An 18,980-nucleotide genomic window follows, 5' to 3' on the forward strand; every position below is an offset into this window, starting at 1 on the left:
GTAATCCGGTTTCTTTAGCCTTTATTTTTTGCATAGTGACTACCCCTGGGTTCTGCCGTCTTTTCAATCTATTCTTATACGGAGGGAACCATGAGGCGCATGGAGTATGTCTTTGGGGAAGTTTGTACAGTAATCCAAAAGTTTGGTCCCACTATCTAGTTCAGGGATGCAACGACCAACCTTGATTTCTACCGATGCAAATGAACCATATTCCATGGGAAACGTATTCGATGATATGACGGCACTTAAAGCTCGCATAGATAACTAGATTAGAGAAGCAGTATTGCATCGCTAAACCATGCCATCGTTTAGCCTCTTTACAAATACCCTAGCCTGCGTCTCTAAGTCCAAAGAGCAGCAACCCAATTTACTCGGTCGACTTCACATACTCTGTTTCATACATTATTAAGTGTATATCCAGCCCACCTGGGCACCTACCTCAGTAGGTGCCTGCGCAATACACCACTCTACAGAATATAACCCACTCATAATATGGACAAGGAAAAAAAGAACATTGTAAGCTGGTGGACACACCAGCCCCCAGTCTAATCATATCTCACAAGAGAAGAAAGCCAAAGAAGGGCACAATTAAACAAGAATGCGCCGCCGTCCGGAGAAGACAACAGGGATTACAACCAGGGAATTCGTGAATGGATCACCATGCAGCTCGCCGCTCGTCTTCCTTTTTGCTCATCCTCGCTCAATCGCTTGTATCATATCCATATCCATCGATGAAGACCGCCGAGACACATAGACACATAGACATCCCACGCAGCCCTGCGATTATATAGAAGCGTCATCGCCAGAGGTGGGGAATTAGAAAAGCACAGTGGAACAAAGGAGACGCTTCTCATGACCGGCCGTAGCGCGTCTTGCCAAAGGAGAAGGGGACGTAGCGGTACTTGATCATGTGCTGGATCTGTCGGCGCACTATAGGAAAGAAGGGAAATGTTGTGTCAGCAGTTGAACCACCCAACATAGATCCAGATCGAGGGAGCCACGTACTAGTCAGCACGAACAGGATGATCCAGTAGACCACGAGGACAGGCCAGAAGACGGGGATGTCGAAAACAGCGAACCAGCTGCACACGAAGCCGATGGCGATGGCGCGGGTGGCCGAGTGCCAGAACTTGAACTCCGGCAGACGGCGGATGAACGGCCGGAACTCCTCGTCTTGCTTTGTGGGCAGGCTGGAGCCCGCATCACCGTCTTCCAGGCCCTCGTCTTGGGTGAGGGAGGGGTCGAATTTGGGCGTCAGGAAGGCGAGGAACAGGTTCAGGAGGTAGATGCCGAGGGTGTAGGCAACTGGTGGAGAGAAGCGCGTGTCAGTTTATTTGATTCATGCGATCGGCTTGCGCAGTGAATGTTCTTCAAATTTAATTGCTTTTTCTTTGGTATTTCTGGAGGTGTAGAGGATCCTCTCCGCTTCAATGATTGTGAAACTTGCATCGGACGACACGTACCAATGTACCATCCTTGCGCAAAGATAATTCGCAGGAAGAAGACGAATAGGAGGGCACCGCTGCCGACCCAGCGGTAGGTAGTGTAAGGAGTCGAGGCATCGAGGTAGGCTTGGTATTGCTGCGGCAAACAGTTAGCACGGTGCCTGGTGGGTGTATCTGGCTCCTTATCTGGGGAGCGGAGGCATTGCGAGGTGCGTTTCGCCTAAAAGACTCACCCGGGTCAGTTTGGACGTGTGCGTGGTGACAGCCGTAAAAGGCGACTGGTCTGGCTCGGGAACATCCATGATCGAGGGTGAAGGAGGAAAGGAGGAGAGAATGCGAAGCCCAAGGGAAATGCAGATCGCAGTGCTGAATGCAGGTGTTCTGGAAAACAAGAGCAAAGTGTCCCCTGGCACCTGACCAATCAGAGTTGGGGTGAATCACCAGCCACTAGGGGACATGTGATGTGTGGCGTGCGTATGTCTTACATAAGAGTATCCCCTGCACATGACATGTGGCTGGTGAGGAGCTGAGTCAGCCAAAATGGACCTCGGAACGGTTAACTTCGGCCCTGGCTCGGAGTTGCGGGGGTTGTATACATCATACCTCCCTTCTACGCTTCCTCCAGACGTTCTGTGACCATCGATTGCCGGCTATATCTAATTACTATGTTTTCTCGTCGCTGCGCCCACCTGGCCACCTCTCGGACGGCCATCCCCTTGACCTCCTACCTGGCCCGCGTGCGCCCGTACTCGTCCGGCCCGAGCTATGAGCACATTCTCACTTCAACCCCCAAGCCCGGAGTCGGTCTGAGTAGGTAGCCCAGCCGAAAGCAAATGTTCAAAGTGAGAATTAACATAAAGTAGTCACTTTGAACCGACCCAAGGCGCTCAACGCACTCTGCAGCCCGCTCTTCACAGAGTTGAACGATGCGCTAAGCAAGTACGACAGCGACAAGGATGTCGGCGCGATTATCATTACCGGCAGCGAGAAGGCCTTCGCTGGTATGCCATCCCATTCTCCCGATTTGGCCGCGCGCAATGAAATTCAGAATGCAACTTAATTGACGATCCTCCAGCTGGCGCCGACATCAAAGAAATGGGCCCCTTGAGCTTCTCCGCCGCCTACACAGACAACTTCATTGCGCCATGGTCGCACCTTGCCAACTCGGTTCGCAAGCCCGTTATTGCAGCTGTCTCCGGATACGCCCTGGGTGGAGGCTGCGAGCTGGCGCTGATGTGCGACATCCTGTACTGCACTACCAGCGCGACCTTCGGCCAGCCGGAGATCAAGCTGGGCGTGATCCCCGGCGCCGGCGGATCACAGCGTCTTACTCGTGCGGTCGGTAAGAGTAAGGCTATGGAGCTTGTCCTGACCGGCAAGAACTTCAGCGGCAAGGAGGCTGGCGAGTGGGGTGTTGCGGCGCAGGTTGTGGATGGCGGCAAAGATGAGCTGCTTGAGGTTGCACTCAAGACCGCAGAGACTATTGCTGGATATAGCCGCGTTGCGACAATTGCTGCCAAGGAGGTTGTCAACAAGAGCCAAGAGCTCTCGCTGCGCGAGGGCGTGGAGTATGAGCGTCGGCTGTTCCATGGGTTGTTTGGAAGTAAGGACCAGAAGATTGGTGAGCTGTGCCCTTTTTTTATCTGATTTCCATGAGGCAAAAGAATGAATCATGCTAACTCATGTGCAGGTATGACCGCCTTTGCAGAGAAGAAGAAGCCAGAATGGTCGCACGAGTAAAATCAGTCCATATAATGGAACCGGAATTGTAGAGATGCATTGATAATTTATTCCCAGCTACGGCCTGCCGCAGCTTTATCGTCCCAGGCATCCCCCATCGTATCCTCCATTGTCTCATCCATTGGCTGGGCATCACCCGTTGGTGTCCCCATCTTATACTTTTCCAGTGACCGATTGATACCGACAATGCCCCAGGCGAAAACAGCCACGTCGCGGATAGTGTCCATAAGATGATAGGCCTGGGGACCACCGGAAGCACTTGCTTTTGTTTCTGCTTGAGCGGGGGTCATGGTGGATGGATAATAGCTAGTACTTGGAGTAACTGGAAGCCCAGGCGTAGTGTTTTCTCTGCAAAGAGTTGTCGTTTCTCCTGGGTAGGCCGTGCGGTGGGCTATGTCCTCTTGGGAATAAGAGCCTGTGCCATACGAATAAACGGGCTCAAGTGCCCACGGCGCCGCGAAAAGACCGTTGGAATAGACCGGGACTGGATGGGGAGGGAGAGAGGGATTGCTGGGGACAGGAGCTCGGGCACGGCGGAGGATGACGACAAGTCCATCGGGCGTGCATGAAACGACCGCTTCCAGCTCCACCGGCGGTATCAGATCCCAATATGACCGATCGGGAGGTCCTGGGACATCTGGGACGTCGTCCTGTAGTGGATTTCGAAACCAGAAGCGCAAGTAGGCAATTGAATCGTTGCTCTTTGCACTTTCCAGGCAGCGGACTGCATCCCGCAAGCAATGCTCTTGAATACAATAGAAAAAGCTGCGAGAGACAAGTTGACTTGGGCTCAGACCAAGGATGCTGGTCACTCCGCTCGTGGCGTACATGATTGTCGCCGTCCGAGTGAAGCGATTGACAAACAGGGCCGCGCGGGGCTCATGAAGGGGTTCCGTCGGACGTTGGGAGAATTTATTGGATATAAAAGTGAGCATGTGGTAGCGCGGGTCATTGGGTGAGGAGTCGAAGAGCTTGCGGACAATGGGGGCATCGACGGCGCGCTCTGGAAGATGTGATATAAGTAATGTTGCACATCCAGCATGCGTCATTTTGAATTCTATTCATCCGACCAGAGATTGCTTACTCTGAAAGCCTTGGCCGCGTCCATAGACGGTGGTACTCGCAATCAGTACATCACACACCACGGTGAAGACACACTCGCACCCGACCCAAAACCCATTTTTGTGTCGGATGGAGCAGTAGTTCAACACGGCAGCCTTATCAAGTCGCACGCCACGGCTATGAACGCTGCGGGCAAATGGGAGTTCTTGGGGGTGGAAGTAATCCCAATACGAGCGATTGAGCACCTCGTGCGGCTGATACCCCAGCACCACCCGGATACTGTCAGAGGCATACCGAATGGAGGCGTCGCTGGATAGATCTGTATATCCCGGTCATCAGTACCCGTCCTGTTGGCGATTGCGATTACGGTGCATGGCGAGCAGCAGCCTCACCGAGGTTAGAGCCAACTTGCCGTGAATTGTGATGAAAGTGGTGTCCATGCCTGCAGAAGAGTGGGACCCCCACTACCCACGTCGCAAAATGCGATCGAGCTGTACGACGTCGTAAAGGGACTCGAGGAGCTGCGGACGACAACGGAGAGGGCGGGTTCCTGCAGGTTTATCCCAAGGCGTTGGAAATGAGAAACGAGCAAGATTGTGCAGCTCGGAAAATCAAATGGAGGCAAGGACGCACTGACAGCAGCTGTCAACCGTGGATCCCGCAAATTCACAGGGACTACAAAGGCCGTTGTCCCTCAAACGACCCAATCCAAGGGTCAACGTGAAAGGATTCTCCAATTAATGCCTAGTGGCTAGGTACGGTGGGGATATGATTATGTACATCCAAAGAAAATCATGCAAGACTGGACGGAAACACTCGATAATCGTAAGCATGGGACACATCGCGTCATAGCGAGCCATTCTTCTCCGCTTGGCTCACGTCGGCCCGGGCGTGTTTCTGCGCCCGGTAGTTGTCGACGACTCGTCCCTCGATGGTCTCGTCAAACACATCGACCTGCGTCGTCGCGAATTTGCGAGCGCTAACGCCGCGCTCGAATAGCAGATCCAACTCGGCGAACGAGCGGCCGCGGGGTTCGGGGATGCGGAAGTAGGCATAGATCACGCACAGGAAGCAGATACCGCCCCAGAAGAAACCGGCGTAGTTACCCCAGTCCCATGCGCCGGGGTTCAGCATATATGGGGTCAGGACACCGCAGACAATGGCGACGATGTTGTACAGACAGCGGCCAAGAACAACGGTCTTGATCTGCAATCGGCGAGTGGAGAGCTCGGCTACGAGCGAATAGCACACAGTGCCAACAGTGAGCTGGTAAAAGAGCGCCCAGATCAGCATCAGCGAGCCTGTCGCCATCGAGGCCGCGTCGCGGTGTGATTTTGGTACAAGGCCGAGGAAGCCCATGATAAGAAGCATGACACAGAGGCCACACAGGCCGTACAGGCACAGCGATCGACGGCCAATGCCGAGAGTCATGAGGAACCACGCTCCAAACACGCCGAGCATGTTGATGCCGTATTGACCCATGGCGAAGGAGTAGGAGTTGGAGGAGGACAGCCCGGCCTGTTCCAGGAAGTACGTCGAGTAGTTGGAGAACGAGTTTCCACTGAGGTTCTGGATCGCCCAGGCCATGCAGACAATTTCCGTGCGACGCAGATCGGTGCCCTTGAAACAATCAAAGTAGCTGGCGCCCTGGGTGATCCTAGCCTCCAAAGCGGTCGTATGCACCATCATTGAGATTGTCTCCTCGGCATCGAAATCGGAGTCGCGATCCCTGCTGGTCAATCTTTCCAAAGATCGCTTCGCATCATCGGTCCGTCCCTTACGAACTAACCACCAGGGAGACTCGGGGGCAAGGAAGATTCCAATGAAGAGCGGTAGGGGCCACATCCACTGCAGTCCGTAAGGAATCCTGTATGCCCACTGGTCATCTCTGTTGAGCATTCCCTTGATCACACCGATTCCAATCAACTGACCGAGCCCCCAGCAGAAATTAACATATGTGGTCAAGTATCCACGCAGCGCGACGGGGCAGACCTCGGAGGCATAAGTGATGGTCAATGTTTGGAACACGCCCCAGGGAATGCCGCATAGAATCTCCGCGGCGAGAAGAGACTGCACATTTTGGGCCGTAAAGAAGATCGCTGTCCACGCACTCACGAGGACGAGGCAGGCCATGATGGTGTAGCGATAACCAAAACGCTCGGAGGCCCAACCGTTAATGAACAAGCCGATTATCTCGCCGACGTACGCGCCGTTGCTCAAACCCGATTGCCACTAGACACGTCACCATTAGTATTGATCTTGAGGACCATGTCCACGGGGCTAGCAAGTGGTCTTCCGAACCCGTCGCTCCACATTGACATACCGACGCCGACACTTGATATTTCCCATCCGCCATTTGTGTGCCATATTTCTGATTGAACTGTGGGAACCCATAGAAATTGTTGACCAGACTGATGTCGTACCCCTCCATGGCAATGCAAGTCGATATGAGAACGCTCCAAGCGACAGCCTTGGGGTACAGCCGAATCCCCTGCAGCAAGCTCATCTTCTGCTCCTTCTCCGTAGCCGCCTTGGCATTCTGAATCACCTTGGTCATCGAGGAGTCTGAGGTCGGATCCTCCGTCGAATTATATTGCCGCAGGGCGTCGTCCGCGGGCGCAATGGCGTCTTCTGCCTTGGCCTCACCCTTGGCGGGGTGGCCAGGGTACGAAGGCACCGGGTCACCCGCCGGCGTGACGGTGTCTTGCGCCCTGGGCTCAGCCATGCTGCAACGGCGAGGGCGTCAAGGCACGAGGGGGTCGGAGACGGGGAGGTAGAAGGGCCAGAAGGGGTTGGAGTCGGAAGTGGTGTTCAGGCTGTGAGGCCTCGGAGACCTGCGGAGGTTGAAAGAAAAAATGAGTGTGTACCCACAGGCCGAGGGAACATGGCACGCGAGCACTCAGGGGCCGCCAGGTCGATCCTCGGCGGTTAGCATGGAATGGCCTGGAACCAGACTTGTCCAAGCTAGACAGAAGGAGGATCGAAGACAAAGAGTTTGCGGGGAACGCGGGTTCAAAGCCTCCAGACTCGAGTTTTCGCGGGCGTTGAAGCTTGGCGAGGGGCGTCCGCGATGATTGGATCGCCCCTGAGGGTCGTCGTCTTTAGATCTGATTTTCTTGATCGATAGTGTTCAGCTTGGACTTGAGGAATAGCGTCTATCATCGGAACCCCAGGCACACGATCCTATACTTCTGACATGCATCGAACCTTGTCCTTGCATGCGGTGGAATGTGGGATCGGCCGGATTTGGTCCGAGAGGTAGATGCAACGCTCTTCGGGGAGCGCTAGGCGTCACATCTTGATATTGATTTTTGTGGATGATTGGGAAAACAAAGATTTCATTCGAAAATTGGCATTTCCAGAGCGAAACCCCGGACAGAAATTGCTCGTTGGAAGAAAATTGGGAGGTACAGCTCTGCCGGCACGACTATATACAGGGAACCTTAAATGCGATCGACAGGCGACATCGAAAGTAAATCATGACTATCATTAGTATTTTTAGGATTCGCTCTTTTGATCACAATTACACTTGATATGATCCATATCGTGCGATCTCAGCCTACTCGTCTGTGGACTGCATCGCGGAAGAAACAATGGATCGTGAACCAACCGCTACATGTCTTCGCTCCGGATATGGGTTGTAATGCCTTTCAGTAGACCGCAAAACATGGGATAAGCATCGAGAGTGATTCGAGGAGATTGGCGCAAATGGTCTGCCAGATGGAACTGGTCCCCACAAGCATCGGGTCGTTCAAAGAGCCATACGGCAGAGGTCGTTAAAAAGTCCGACGTTGTGGCATCGATGAGCGACAGCGGCACCGCCTGCTCATTCGCCTTCGTGATTGGAACTAGTCGCTCGGACTGGATCTGATCCATTGCGATGGAGACCATGGCGGAAGTCGACGCCCCGTCCTCAAGTGGAATTGGCACAAAGACATGGTTCTTTATAGGTAGACGGTATACAGTCGTCGAAGGAAGCTAACGCTTCGAGATTGCGTTGGGGCCAATGGCTGTGCTTAGCTCACTCCAATCGATCCTTGTAATCCTGAGCCATGGTGAGTCACCTTGAGCCATCAGGACTGCGGCGATATCCTTGGATGACCATAGGGCACCTACTATCCATGTGATGAGCTAGTTAGTTCGTTAGTTAGTTATGTAGGTAGCTATGAGATCATTTGGGCCTTGGGAAATTCAAAACGTCACATTGTGCTCATAACCCGAGAGTATAAGTATCAACATTAATCCTGTTATCGTGATTGATCCCCAAACTAAATCCCTTTGTCCTCGACCATGTCATCCAACGAGAACCAAGATAACCGTAAGTGAGAATCCTCTACTTGCGTCTTCTATGACGTCGGGGCATGTTGCTATGCTAGTGCCGATGGGATCCTTCCACGAATATCGGTTCGGTCTTCTTATAGCCTCTCTTGGGTGCCATTCATTTGAGTTGTTACACTGCGGGTAAATATTCCAGTCTGACTTTGTGCTTTCTCCAGCCAGCTTCATCGGCGGCGTCGGCAGCTTTGTGGGGAAGACCGTTGATGGCGCGTCGAGAACCGTGGGTAACACGGTGGGTGGGTTGGGAGGCACCGTTGGCAGCGCCACGCAGGGCGTAGGGCAAACAGTGGGCGGTGCAAGTCAAGGACTTGGAGATGCAGCCAAAGGGCTTGGACGGTCGATGAATAGCACTGCGGGCAGAGCAGAAGGTCAAGGCCAGAAGGCGGCTCAGGAATGCCCCCGCCAATAAGCACGGTTCACGATTGGTGATGATGAGTGAGCAACACGGAATCATGATTGATCGCTATCCACGGCGGTGCAAAGTGTTCCAACTATATTTTCGAATTCGGAGAAGCAGGAATTCTTTGTTCGCTAGATCGTTCAATTAATTTATCGAAGCCCTGTAAATCAGCTAGGACTTGATGTGCGTCGGGTTTCGATTCTTGGAAGCGAAACATGAGAATGAATATTGTTCAATGATAACTGGAAAGAGCGACCGAGAGAGGTAGAAAGTATTAGTAGGTCAAATCACATTATCTGGATGCACCGCCGTGGGTGAGCGTTTTCAATTGACTCGGAAAAGAGGCGAGTTCCGACCGGCGGATTCAGAGCGCGGAGACCGGAGCTTTCCGTGATAACAGAGACACCTTGTGTCATGTACATGCCGCTCGTAAGTATCATCTGTTGGATTCTTTGCTTTTGAAAATGGAATTGTTGTAACAGAACCAGCATTATTGTATCAGGATGCTCCACATGGCCAAGGGTTTTCGGATCGACCTGCTGCATTGGAATAGCTGGATTCGCCTTCCCGAAATGGACAACAGACGATGACCGGCTCCGCTGCCGATTGCCCCGGTCACACTCCGTCTGCATCGGGTCCAGAATGGGTCGACAAAGGGTTCCCTCGCCTGGAACGAGATTCGTTCAATTGGTGAATCTCGGGAGTCTCCGCGGTGGACGAGCTGACATCGGGTCGTTGCTGATTGGATGTGGAGCTTGATTCTGGCTTCTGAGAGATATCTGTTTCACGAGGTTCAGAGTCATTGCTCAACAAATGCAGCAAGGAAATCCACAGTACTCCACAGTCTGGAGGTTGGTTACTCCCTAGAGAAAACCACGGCAGCCAGGCCACACGTCAAAGGGAGAGAGAGAAGGAGAAGCAGAATGGACCATGGACGACTTCCATACAAGGCAGTGCGGGTGGGTCCCATGGCTCATGATGGGAATTTTCCTTCTCCACCACGCTTTTCTTCAGGGCGTTATATATGAGCCTCCCCGCACTTTCCTCTCGCGAGATTTCTCTCAGTCACCTATTCGTGTGAAGTTCCTACCACCATGGGCCAAGACGAGGAGCCTAGTACGTTCTGATACTCCCAGAGCCCTAATCGATAGCTTGCATACTGACTACTGTCTGCAGAGACCTACCGCTACAACGAGACTCCGGTCTACACGACCTCTAATGGCTGCCCGGTACGCTTTGCTCATAATCTCCAGATCCTTCCAGGCTTCGATCTAATACCACTATCACACAGGTCATGGACCCCCAGGCCGCCCAGCGTGTGGGCCCCAATGGCCCATTGCTACTGCAAGATTTCCATTTGATTGACTTGTTGGCCCATTTTGATCGCGAGCGCATTCCTGAGCGAGTGGTCCACGCCAAGGGCGCTGGCGCCTACGGCGAATTCGAAGTTACTGACGATATTAGCGATATTGTCAGTGCCACCCGTATCGAAAAAGCCGGACTCATCCCAGCTAACGCCATGATCCATAGACCATCATCGATATGCTGAAGGGTGTTGGCAAGAAGACGAAGCTATTGACTCGCTTCTCGACTGTCGGTGGCGAGAAGGGCTCTGCGGACAGCGCTCGTGATCCTCGCGGCTTCGCCATCAAGTTCTACACCGAGGAGGGCAACTGGGATTGGGTGTTCAACAATACCCCGGTCTTTTTCCTCCGTGATCCGGCCAAGTTCCCCATCTTCATCCACACGCAGAAGCGTAACCCACAGACGAACCTTAAGGATGCCACCATGTTTTGGGACTACCTTTCCACCCACCAGGAGGCTGTCCACCAGGTGATGCATCTCTTCAGTGACCGCGGTACCCCGTACTCGTACCGCCACATGAATGCATATTCAGGCCACACGTACAAGTGGATCAAGCCCGACGGCACCTTCAACTATGTCCAGATCCACTGCAAGACGGATCAGGGCAACAAGACCTTCTCCAACGAAGAGGCGACCAAGCTCTCCGCCGAGAACCCCGACTGGCACACCCAGGACCTTTTCGACGCCATCGCTCGCGGGGAGAACCCCTCATGGACTTGCTACGTCCAGGTCCTCAGCCCCGAGCAGGCCGAGAAATTCCGCTGGAGCGTCTTCGACCTGACCAAGGTCTGGCCGCAGAGTGAAGTGCCACTCCGGCGCTTCGGCCGCTTCACCCTCAACCAGAATCCGCAGAATTACTTTGCCGAGATCGAGCAGGCCGCTTTCTCCCCCTCACACATGGTCCCCGGCGTCGAGCCCTCCGCCGACCCCGTCCTCCAGTCCCGCCTCTTCTCCTACCCAGACACCCACCGCCACCGTCTGGGCGGCAATTACGAGCAGATCCCCGTCAACTGCCCGCTACGCGCCTTTAACCCATCGCACCGCGACGGCTATATGAACGTCAACGGCAATTACGGCGCAAACCCGAACTATCCCTCCACTTTCCGTCCACTGGCCTACAAGCCCGTCAAGGCAAGTCAGGCGCACGAGAAGTGGGCTGGTGCCGCCGTGGCTGAGCAGATCCCCGTCACGGATGAGGACTTCGTGCAAGCCAACGGCTTGTGGCAGGTCCTCGGCCGCCAGCCTGGTCAACAGGAGGCTTTTGTGAAGAACGTCTCTGGTCATCTGTGCGGTGCCCATATGCGTGTGCGCAAGCAGACTTACCAGATGTTCCGCCGAGTGAATAAGGATCTTGGTGCCCGCATCGAGGCCGCTACTGAGGCCAATTTTGCACCTACCGCGCGTCTGTAGAATAATTCTTGCGTTTTCCATCGCTGTTTTAAATCTTGTCTATTATACCAATCCGAATAAATATGATGAATTACGATTGACTCCTATATTCATACGTATGATTTTATATGCACCGCCCGTCAAGACTATCAGAGAGGACATAGATTTGAAAATCCTGGTTATGTCAAGATAGCATTTAAATTGTTCATTTGCAGTATGTTAGAAAAGCAAAAGCAAAATGAACAGTCTAGAAAAATCAAACGGGATATCCAAAAGACTACTCTGCTTCAGTCTTCGCTCTAAAAAAGGGACAAAATAGGAACAAGCAGGCTTCCTCGAAATCGAAATGCCTCCCAGGTTTGCTTTGAATAAATGCGAAAAAAGGGAAATGAGCCAAAGGAAAATATTCGCTGAAATGTTGATCGTATGTCTCGTGTATATGCCGAGTTGAGATCCATTTGACTCGAGAGAAAAGTCTTAAAGGAATCTTTGTGACAAATTCAAAGTCCTGGGAGTTGGGGAGCGAGGCAAATGGGTCCGCAAAAACAATCTGTGATTGTATGTGATGGGGACTGTAGGAGATGTAGTATTCGGCGTAGAGATAGACGCCGGGGTGATTGCGGGGTTGTGTACCAGCTCATCCCAACAGCTCCAGAACCATCCCGAGGTATTTCACAGAGAAGTTGTTGGCGTTGACGCAGGAATGCTGGGAGTCGTGTTCACCAGGTCCTTGCAACCAAACCATCCTGGAGTATGACAAATTGCTGAAGTCAGCGTCGGGCCCGGTGTTGTTATCGTGGGCGCTGGTGTTGGTATTCCAGTAGTGGTGGTTGGATCATTGCACCCAAACCAGCCTGGTGTCTGGCATGTCGAAGTCGATGTGGGAAATGCCGATGTCGCCGTGGTAGTCACCGTGGTCGTTGGATCATTGCAACCAAACCACCCAGGTGTTTTACAGGTTGAGGTGCTCGTCGATGTGGTTGCTGTTGCCGTGGCGGTGGTCGACTCATCGAGACAACCCCACCAGCCTGGGGTCTGACAGGTCGATGTCCTAGTAAGGGTAGGGGATGTTGTGGTTGCAGTAGTTGTGGTGGTTATTTCGGAGCCATTGCTGCGGAAGAATTTCCAGAGCACACAGTCATAGCATTCTTCCTCGGGCGCACATGGCGGAACGTCATCATATACCTCAAGAACATCAGATATGACACTCTTGATTTTGTGCGTGCCCATACCCACGCGCCATCCCTTATCGGCCACAGTGTCATATGTACACATTTGGCCAGTGTGACATGCCGATTCCAATGCATAGCCGCCCCATGTGCAGATCGAGTTGATTCCATTGCAGGTCCCCATATAAATCGGGTCCGCGGTATGTCCAAAATGGAAAGATCCTGTATTCTGCCGGGTTTGGGGAAGACGTGGGTCGTGGCCCGGTGGACTCGGAAGACCCAGTCGACCAGCAGGAAGTGCCTCAGGAATTGCTTCAAAGGTAACAGCAGGCAAGCCAAAGGTCAAGCCGAGCAGACTAGTCATCGCACCACCCAGAGAATGGCCTGTCAACCACACGTTTGCGTCGGGGTAGAGCTCCGTCACGTTGGAGTAGAGCTCAATCGCAGCTCTGTAGTACCGGTTCTCATCATTCATAGACTCGTTGATGCAAGTCAAATTGGCCGTGTAGGTCTTGGTCTGGCAATCGCAGACCTGTCTCCATAGATAAGATCCACCTTGTCCGCAACAGCAGCTAAAGAACAGGTTATCATTTTCCTTGTCGTTTGTGGTAGTACCTGCCCCATCAAAAAGAGCTGGAGAAGTGCCTTTCAGCGAGATGACAATGGTGCTGTTTGCCTTATCCGCGTATATATGCCCCCGAAGTCCGTCCCCCTTCCATCCAAAACTAGAGGAATAGTTGAGGTTGCCGCCAATAGTCTGCCAGTCCCCTGTGCCCGGCTCCTCAATATAATCGTTTGCTGTCATCCTGGCAAAGGTCAAGACCGTTGCCTTATCGGTGACGTTGGGACCGGGAAGTGTGTCCATGACCCATTCTGAGGGCGACAAGACCGACGGTGCACCAGACTGGGCAGCCGCCAAATGTCCTTGGATCGCCGATACTCGTCTGTCGGCAAGTCTTTGTATAGTGAGCGGGGTTGACGAAGCTGTAAGTTGTGGGTGTATCGCGACCGGCTCCGTCTCGGTGCCATCTTCTGATAGGGCGAGGAGACGGGTATCGGGTCGAACATCTAGTCGGGCATGAAGCTCGGGGTCTTTATGGGTGCCTCGGTGGAATATATGTCGAAGAGACTAATGGAATTAGGGCATTTTCCATATGGAGAGCTTCAGGGGCCATACAAACTCATGTGTTTCGGCTGGAGGCTCCGGCGCATCCAAAGGTATCTGTGGCGGGAGGATGGGGGCCTGCAGGTCGTAGTTGGCAGATACTGCCTTTGACAGTAAAGCAACAGACAGGAAGAGACCATAGAAGCTTGGTCTCTTCCCAGACCGGTTTCGAGATCGCGGAGAACGAGCCATGAGGAGAGGTGATGGGAGGAAGCTGGGGACGGGATGGCTATGACGCTGGGGGCTATCAGCTTATCGCGGGGAGGGCACACGTGATGGCCCCATTCCCGTGACGCAGTCCCAACAATCTTATGATCAGTCAAGCTTGAGAGTTTTCATATGACTGGCACGCATGACTCAAGCAAATCCTCACCTACTCATCTATATAGCAGAGTTATATGTTGGACAGTGCGTTGTTTTGATGCGTTGTTCCAATAGATCGTCGGCACTGCATGTATATCGTCAGATAAGAGACTAGTGGCGAATCCGCCCGCTTCGATCTTATAGTAGATGTAGTGCGCATCTCAGACATAACATCGCTTGAGACATGTTTCTGCAGCCCCGCCCTCTTGAATCAACTTCTGGCAATACAGGGCATTGTCTGGCTGGGGAGGAAAAACAAAATCAGAGGTGCCTGTGCAAGTCGCTCTTGATAGTCCACAGGCCCATGGTCCGAATATTTACAGGCGGTTCTCTCGGCCTCAACGTAGTCAACTCACTGTTACCTGTGCTAGACGATAGACCAATTAGCTCACAGAGCTGAACCGAACCGCTTACGATGAGCGAGGTACTGATTTTGTACAAATGTGCGCTTTCAATTGGTATGCAATTCTCATCTCTCTACTGGGAATTGAATACCGTCAAACAGGGTCTCCCATCCACGCCACTGATGGCATATGCCATGGATGCTTCTCCCGCCTTCCGGAAAGAAAGCTGCTCTTTCCCAATCAATCACCCCCGCAACTGCATCCATATTTGGATGCAGCACAATGTTTGAGAGATCCCAATCCATATGTGACAACACCGGTAGACTAGAAGGGTTGATTTGATGGATGAGAGGTACATCTTCGTGTTCGTATGAGCGGAGAAGATCCTTCGTGGACTCAAAGGTCCACGGTGAGGAAGCTGGTTGTGAATAACCTCTCCGGAATCACTTAATGATCGAACACCACCTGCGTGATTAGGAACCTTTGCAAGCTCCTTGATATAGTTTTGCACTTGGAGCATGATCCCTTCTTGTTGGCGGGGGGAAATATTATCCCACGTCGGACCTTCAAAAACTGTGATGCCTGGGATTCTCTCGAAAACATTGAATCTATTCTCATTAGTTCCAATTCCAACCGTACTTGAATCGCTACTTACCCATTCCCTTCGTGTACAAGCTTCGGCACAGGGACACTCGTATACTGACGAACAATTTCCAAAGTGCGTAGTTCATTTTCATCACGTTGCGAAATTGTCAATAGGTCAGGTTGATAGCCATCATAACCAACCTCACCAGGCTTGAGCCTTTTCTTCACAACGTGGCCCTCGAGTATGTAGATGTATCGATCAAATGGTGGAACAGGCAGATTTTCAGGCCGGCACCTCTCTAGCCATTCTTTGTCCGTTGAGTATATCATCCCGGTCTGTTGGGAAACAAGGAAATGATTATCGGTTTGCAGGGGGAAGGAAACGAAGAACAACGTCGGTCTGCAGTCACGTGTGTATCGTATGCGCGCGCAAGCCTTGAGATTCCTATTTTGCGGGGCTGTGCAGAAATGTCCAAACTGTGGCAAATGGAATGGAGCCGGGAATGACACTTGTTCATGTGGCTGGAAGATCAGAGGCCGGCTTCGCGAGACCATTGAGTTCATCGAGAACCTGCAAAACGGTGGAGAACTTGAAATATTCAAAGTTTAAGATCCCTTCTAGCACAGTCTAAGGGCAACATCGAAGCGGGTGTGAGGCAAATGGACTGATTAATGCTTATGTCGCTTCAATGTATTGCGATCGGCCGTTTCCCCTGTTCTGTTGTGAATGAAGCTTTGAGAGAATATAGTGGATATAACCCAGGAATGCGTCTTCCCCCTGTGGAGTCCAATGTCCTTCTCTTATCGTGTATGCTCCATGACAATCCCTAGGCTCTCCAAAGGTATATATGCTTAACTCGGTGCCAACGTATGTGTAGACAGTAGGTGGCTCTTCGAAATGTACCTCGCCGGGCTTTATGGTGAGATGATAATTGTTCCATGGTCGACCAATTAAATAAACCCCATCGATCCACATCCATTCTTCTCGTGAAGCACGTCAGACGGGCCTCTCTGCCTCAGGCCTCCATCGGCCCACTGCAACCGCCTGCGGAGTTCGACCATCGATCTGCATGAGCCTATCAGCTGGACCTGGCGGAGTCACCTACGACTAGTGTAGGGCCAGCCCCTTGACTTGAGGATGTCTGGCCCCTCCGATAATGGCTCCGGCCAGTCTCCGTCCTACTCTCGTTCCTTCACCAGAATGGAGGAATCCGACGTCGCCACACCTGCTAATGCCAAGCAGCCCGTGGCTGACACGGTCGACGCCAACCGGCAGCTGCGGTCGCCATCCGGAGATGGTGAGGGGCAAGGCTCTGGTCCCGACGTGTTTGAAAGACGAAGTTCCATCGACTCCAGTGCCGCTGGCGATGGACAAGGAGATGAGGGCTTTGTGCTCTCGCGGAGCTTGCAGGACCCCTCGGAAGAGCTTCCTATTGAGATCATAAGCTTGACGGACCGGTGAGTTGGTCTAGACGACTCGTCACTGCAGGCTTTAACTGACAGTTTCCCCCAGCTTCGTGAACTCCTTGAGTGCCAAGGTGCACAGCTCGCCTCCTGCAATCGACAAGATTTCCGCCCTATTCCAAGTCTTTTACGACCGGGCCGAGTCTCACATTGCGACCCATATCTCCGCGCTTGCATCTCGCATCAACCGCGAACCCTCGCCCCAGCCCTCTTCCAGACCACGCGGGAGTGCGCTATCGAAACTGGCCAATAAACGCTCTCAAGACGATGTTCGACAGGACGCTTCTGGTCGGCAGATGCTGACTGCGTCGGAAGTGGCGGAAAGGCGGAAAGCGCGCAAAGCTCTGGAGTACAAGCGGGTAGCTCTAGAAGAGGCTGCAGAACGGAGAGTTTGTGAGCAGGTGTACGACAAGATTTGGCGGCACAAAAGTACGTTGGATGATGTTCGAGATGAGAAGCTGCGTTCCAAGACTGCAGCCTTGCTGCTTGTGGGCATCAATCTGAAGGACTTGGGTATCGACATAGACGTGTCAACGATTGATGAAAAAAGACAACAAGAAGCAAATGACTACCTGGCCCAAGCCCGAGAGTTTCTGGCGAAGATGAACGATTACAAATACCCTCTTGGCAAGCTTCAACAACTAGCAGCTGCCCACAAAGCCATCGTTGATGCCCTAACAAAGCTGCTCCCTTCTTCATCTTCGGCAGATGAAATTTTGCCCACATTGATCTACTCACTTGTCACTTGTCCGCCCGAGGGCATCAATATCACAAGCAATTTGCTTTTCATCCAACGTTTCAGATCATCCAACAAGGTCGACGGGGAGACAGCGTACTGTCTGACCAATCTTGAAGCTGCGATCAGCTTCTTGGAGAATGTTGAGTTGTCTAGCTTGCGAGCGGATGAACTACAGGAAGGTCCTCTCAAGACCCCTAGCGAGACCACCCCGTCTTCTGAGCGAGTCGACCCCTTTCGACCGTCTAAAGAGACTACAACGTCGTCTGTAACAACAGTATCGGCGTCGCCTGAAATTGCAAAGCCCGAGGCAAAAGAACCGGTGTCATCAACATTACCTCGGCCTCGCCCTTCTCCAGCGCCGCAGCAGCGGCGGCTGAGCAACCTTTTTCAACCGCCCGCCAAAGTCCTCGAGGCTGCCAACGATGCTGTTCGCAATACAGCAGACCAGAGTCTGAAGAACATCGGTGCTTCGTTAGACAATAGTTTCAACTTTCTTTTCGGTCGTCTCAAGGAGCTGCAGAGCCAAGGGCCCCAAGGAAATGGACCGGTATTGCCCAAGACACTGGCCGAAGCTCGCCGTCTCGTTGCCGCACCACCGGCCAACAGACCAACCATTATGCAAGATGATATGCTTTCAATTAATTCCATTCCTTCGGATGACGGTGCACAAACACGCAGCGGCCAACGGGCAACCGGACTCACCAGCGGTGGCCGCACGCCTCGCGACCGAAGCACGGATAGCGCAAGGACCCAGGCGAGCAGCAAACGGTCCATCACCGCGTCACTTCGTGATGAATACGCTCAGAGCCCGTCGACCATTACCAGTCCCAATCCCTTGGAATCAATGCGAAGCTTTGGCAACACGCTCAATCCACTCAATCACATCCCGGGAATGATTAAGAACTTCGGCCGCAACGCACCAGACACTCCTAGTGCCAGATCAACATCTCCTGCAGCAATGGACCGTCTCAAGGTGTCACCTGGCTCGGTAGACGGCAGCAGTGGCACACCGAGCCCACTCCCTACCTCTTCAGGAAATGTTGATCCTCCCATCCAACGATTTCTTGAAACCCAAGATGTGCGTGATCTTCGCATTGGAGATGTAGCAATATTGCTTGAAGATTACAAACGTTTGGCCCTTGCGCTGTCCAAATCCGGTGCAGGATCTCGCTGAACCTGTTGCAGAGTTATCTCACTGTATCTACCAGTGTTTGTGATCATTTTACTCCGATCTCCATTGGGAAGTTCTGGTTTGATTTGTTCTTGTCGTCTAGAGGCTTGTTTCTTCATTTTTCCTGACCGAAGATATTTGTCTGGGAAGTTCTTGCATCGCAGGTCCTGGCGTTTTAAAGCATTTGAGGGTGCATTTCATACAGTTAACTGAATGAAGGCCGAAGAGACCATAGCTTGGT

The 18,980-nt window shown here is 52.6% G+C and overlaps 9 protein-coding genes across 9 annotated transcripts; 4 read left to right on the plus strand and 5 right to left on the minus strand.

Annotated features, from left to right (window-relative positions):
* Window positions 1-850: 850 nt before the first annotated feature.
* Window positions 851-1,747, minus strand: N7459_009103 (Rer1 family protein; the record flags this gene model as incomplete). Its single annotated transcript, XM_056948271.1, has 4 exons — window positions 851-930; window positions 1,006-1,305; window positions 1,464-1,581; window positions 1,679-1,747. The coding sequence occupies 4 exons, from the start codon at window positions 1,745-1,747 to the stop codon at window positions 851-853; spliced, it is 567 nt and encodes a 188-aa protein (XP_056795496.1).
* A 363-nt stretch (window positions 1,748-2,110) lies between these two features.
* On the plus strand, window positions 2,111-3,185 carry echA (enoyl-CoA hydratase echA; the record flags this gene model as incomplete). Its single annotated transcript, XM_056948272.1, has 4 exons — window positions 2,111-2,255; window positions 2,309-2,446; window positions 2,521-3,066; window positions 3,136-3,185. 4 exons carry the CDS (start codon window positions 2,111-2,113, stop codon window positions 3,183-3,185), a joined length of 879 nt encoding a protein of 292 aa, XP_056795497.1.
* Window positions 3,186-3,232: 47 nt separating this feature from the next.
* N7459_009105 (PAS domain-containing protein) lies at window positions 3,233-4,687 on the minus strand (the record flags this gene model as incomplete). Its single annotated transcript, XM_056948273.1, has 3 exons — window positions 3,233-4,188; window positions 4,270-4,566; window positions 4,615-4,687. The coding sequence occupies 3 exons, from the start codon at window positions 4,685-4,687 to the stop codon at window positions 3,233-3,235; spliced, it is 1,326 nt and encodes a 441-aa protein (XP_056795498.1).
* A 406-nt stretch (window positions 4,688-5,093) lies between these two features.
* Window positions 5,094-6,972, minus strand: N7459_009106 (putative MFS alpha-glucoside transporter; the record flags this gene model as incomplete). The annotated part of the gene is made up of 2 exons (XM_056948274.1): window positions 5,094-6,479; window positions 6,571-6,972. The coding sequence occupies 2 exons, from the start codon at window positions 6,970-6,972 to the stop codon at window positions 5,094-5,096; spliced, it is 1,788 nt and encodes a 595-aa protein (XP_056795499.1).
* Window positions 6,973-7,859: 887 nt separating this feature from the next.
* N7459_009107 (transferase family protein) lies at window positions 7,860-8,138 on the minus strand (the record flags this gene model as incomplete). Its single annotated transcript, XM_056948275.1, has 1 exon — window positions 7,860-8,138. The coding sequence occupies one exon, from the start codon at window positions 8,136-8,138 to the stop codon at window positions 7,860-7,862; it is 279 nt and encodes a 92-aa protein (XP_056795500.1).
* A 399-nt stretch (window positions 8,139-8,537) lies between these two features.
* N7459_009108 (uncharacterized protein) lies at window positions 8,538-8,994 on the plus strand (the record flags this gene model as incomplete). Its single annotated transcript, XM_056948276.1, has 2 exons — window positions 8,538-8,565; window positions 8,744-8,994. The coding sequence occupies 2 exons, from the start codon at window positions 8,538-8,540 to the stop codon at window positions 8,992-8,994; spliced, it is 279 nt and encodes a 92-aa protein (XP_056795501.1).
* Window positions 8,995-10,079: 1,085 nt separating this feature from the next.
* On the plus strand, window positions 10,080-11,760 carry fgaCat (catalase easC; the record flags this gene model as incomplete). Its single annotated transcript, XM_056948277.1, has 4 exons — window positions 10,080-10,101; window positions 10,162-10,214; window positions 10,277-10,456; window positions 10,516-11,760. The coding sequence occupies 4 exons, from the start codon at window positions 10,080-10,082 to the stop codon at window positions 11,758-11,760; spliced, it is 1,500 nt and encodes a 499-aa protein (XP_056795502.1).
* A 651-nt stretch (window positions 11,761-12,411) lies between these two features.
* On the minus strand, window positions 12,412-14,265 carry atg15 (triglyceride lipase ATG15; the record flags this gene model as incomplete). The annotated part of the gene is made up of 2 exons (XM_056948278.1): window positions 12,412-14,037; window positions 14,086-14,265. The coding sequence occupies 2 exons, from the start codon at window positions 14,263-14,265 to the stop codon at window positions 12,412-12,414; spliced, it is 1,806 nt and encodes a 601-aa protein (XP_056795503.1).
* Window positions 14,266-16,503: 2,238 nt separating this feature from the next.
* On the plus strand, window positions 16,504-18,742 carry N7459_009111 (VPS9 domain-containing protein; the record flags this gene model as incomplete). The annotated part of the gene is made up of 2 exons (XM_056948279.1): window positions 16,504-16,823; window positions 16,879-18,742. 2 exons carry the CDS (start codon window positions 16,504-16,506, stop codon window positions 18,740-18,742), a joined length of 2,184 nt encoding a protein of 727 aa, XP_056795504.1.
* Window positions 18,743-18,980: the final 238 nt, after the last annotated feature.

This window comes from Penicillium hispanicum (assembly GCF_028827665.1).
Source record: "Penicillium hispanicum strain IBT 35686 chromosome Unknown utg000008l_segment0_segment0, whole genome shotgun sequence".
In the NCBI taxonomy this organism is placed as follows: domain Eukaryota; kingdom Fungi; phylum Ascomycota; class Eurotiomycetes; order Eurotiales; family Aspergillaceae; genus Penicillium; species Penicillium hispanicum.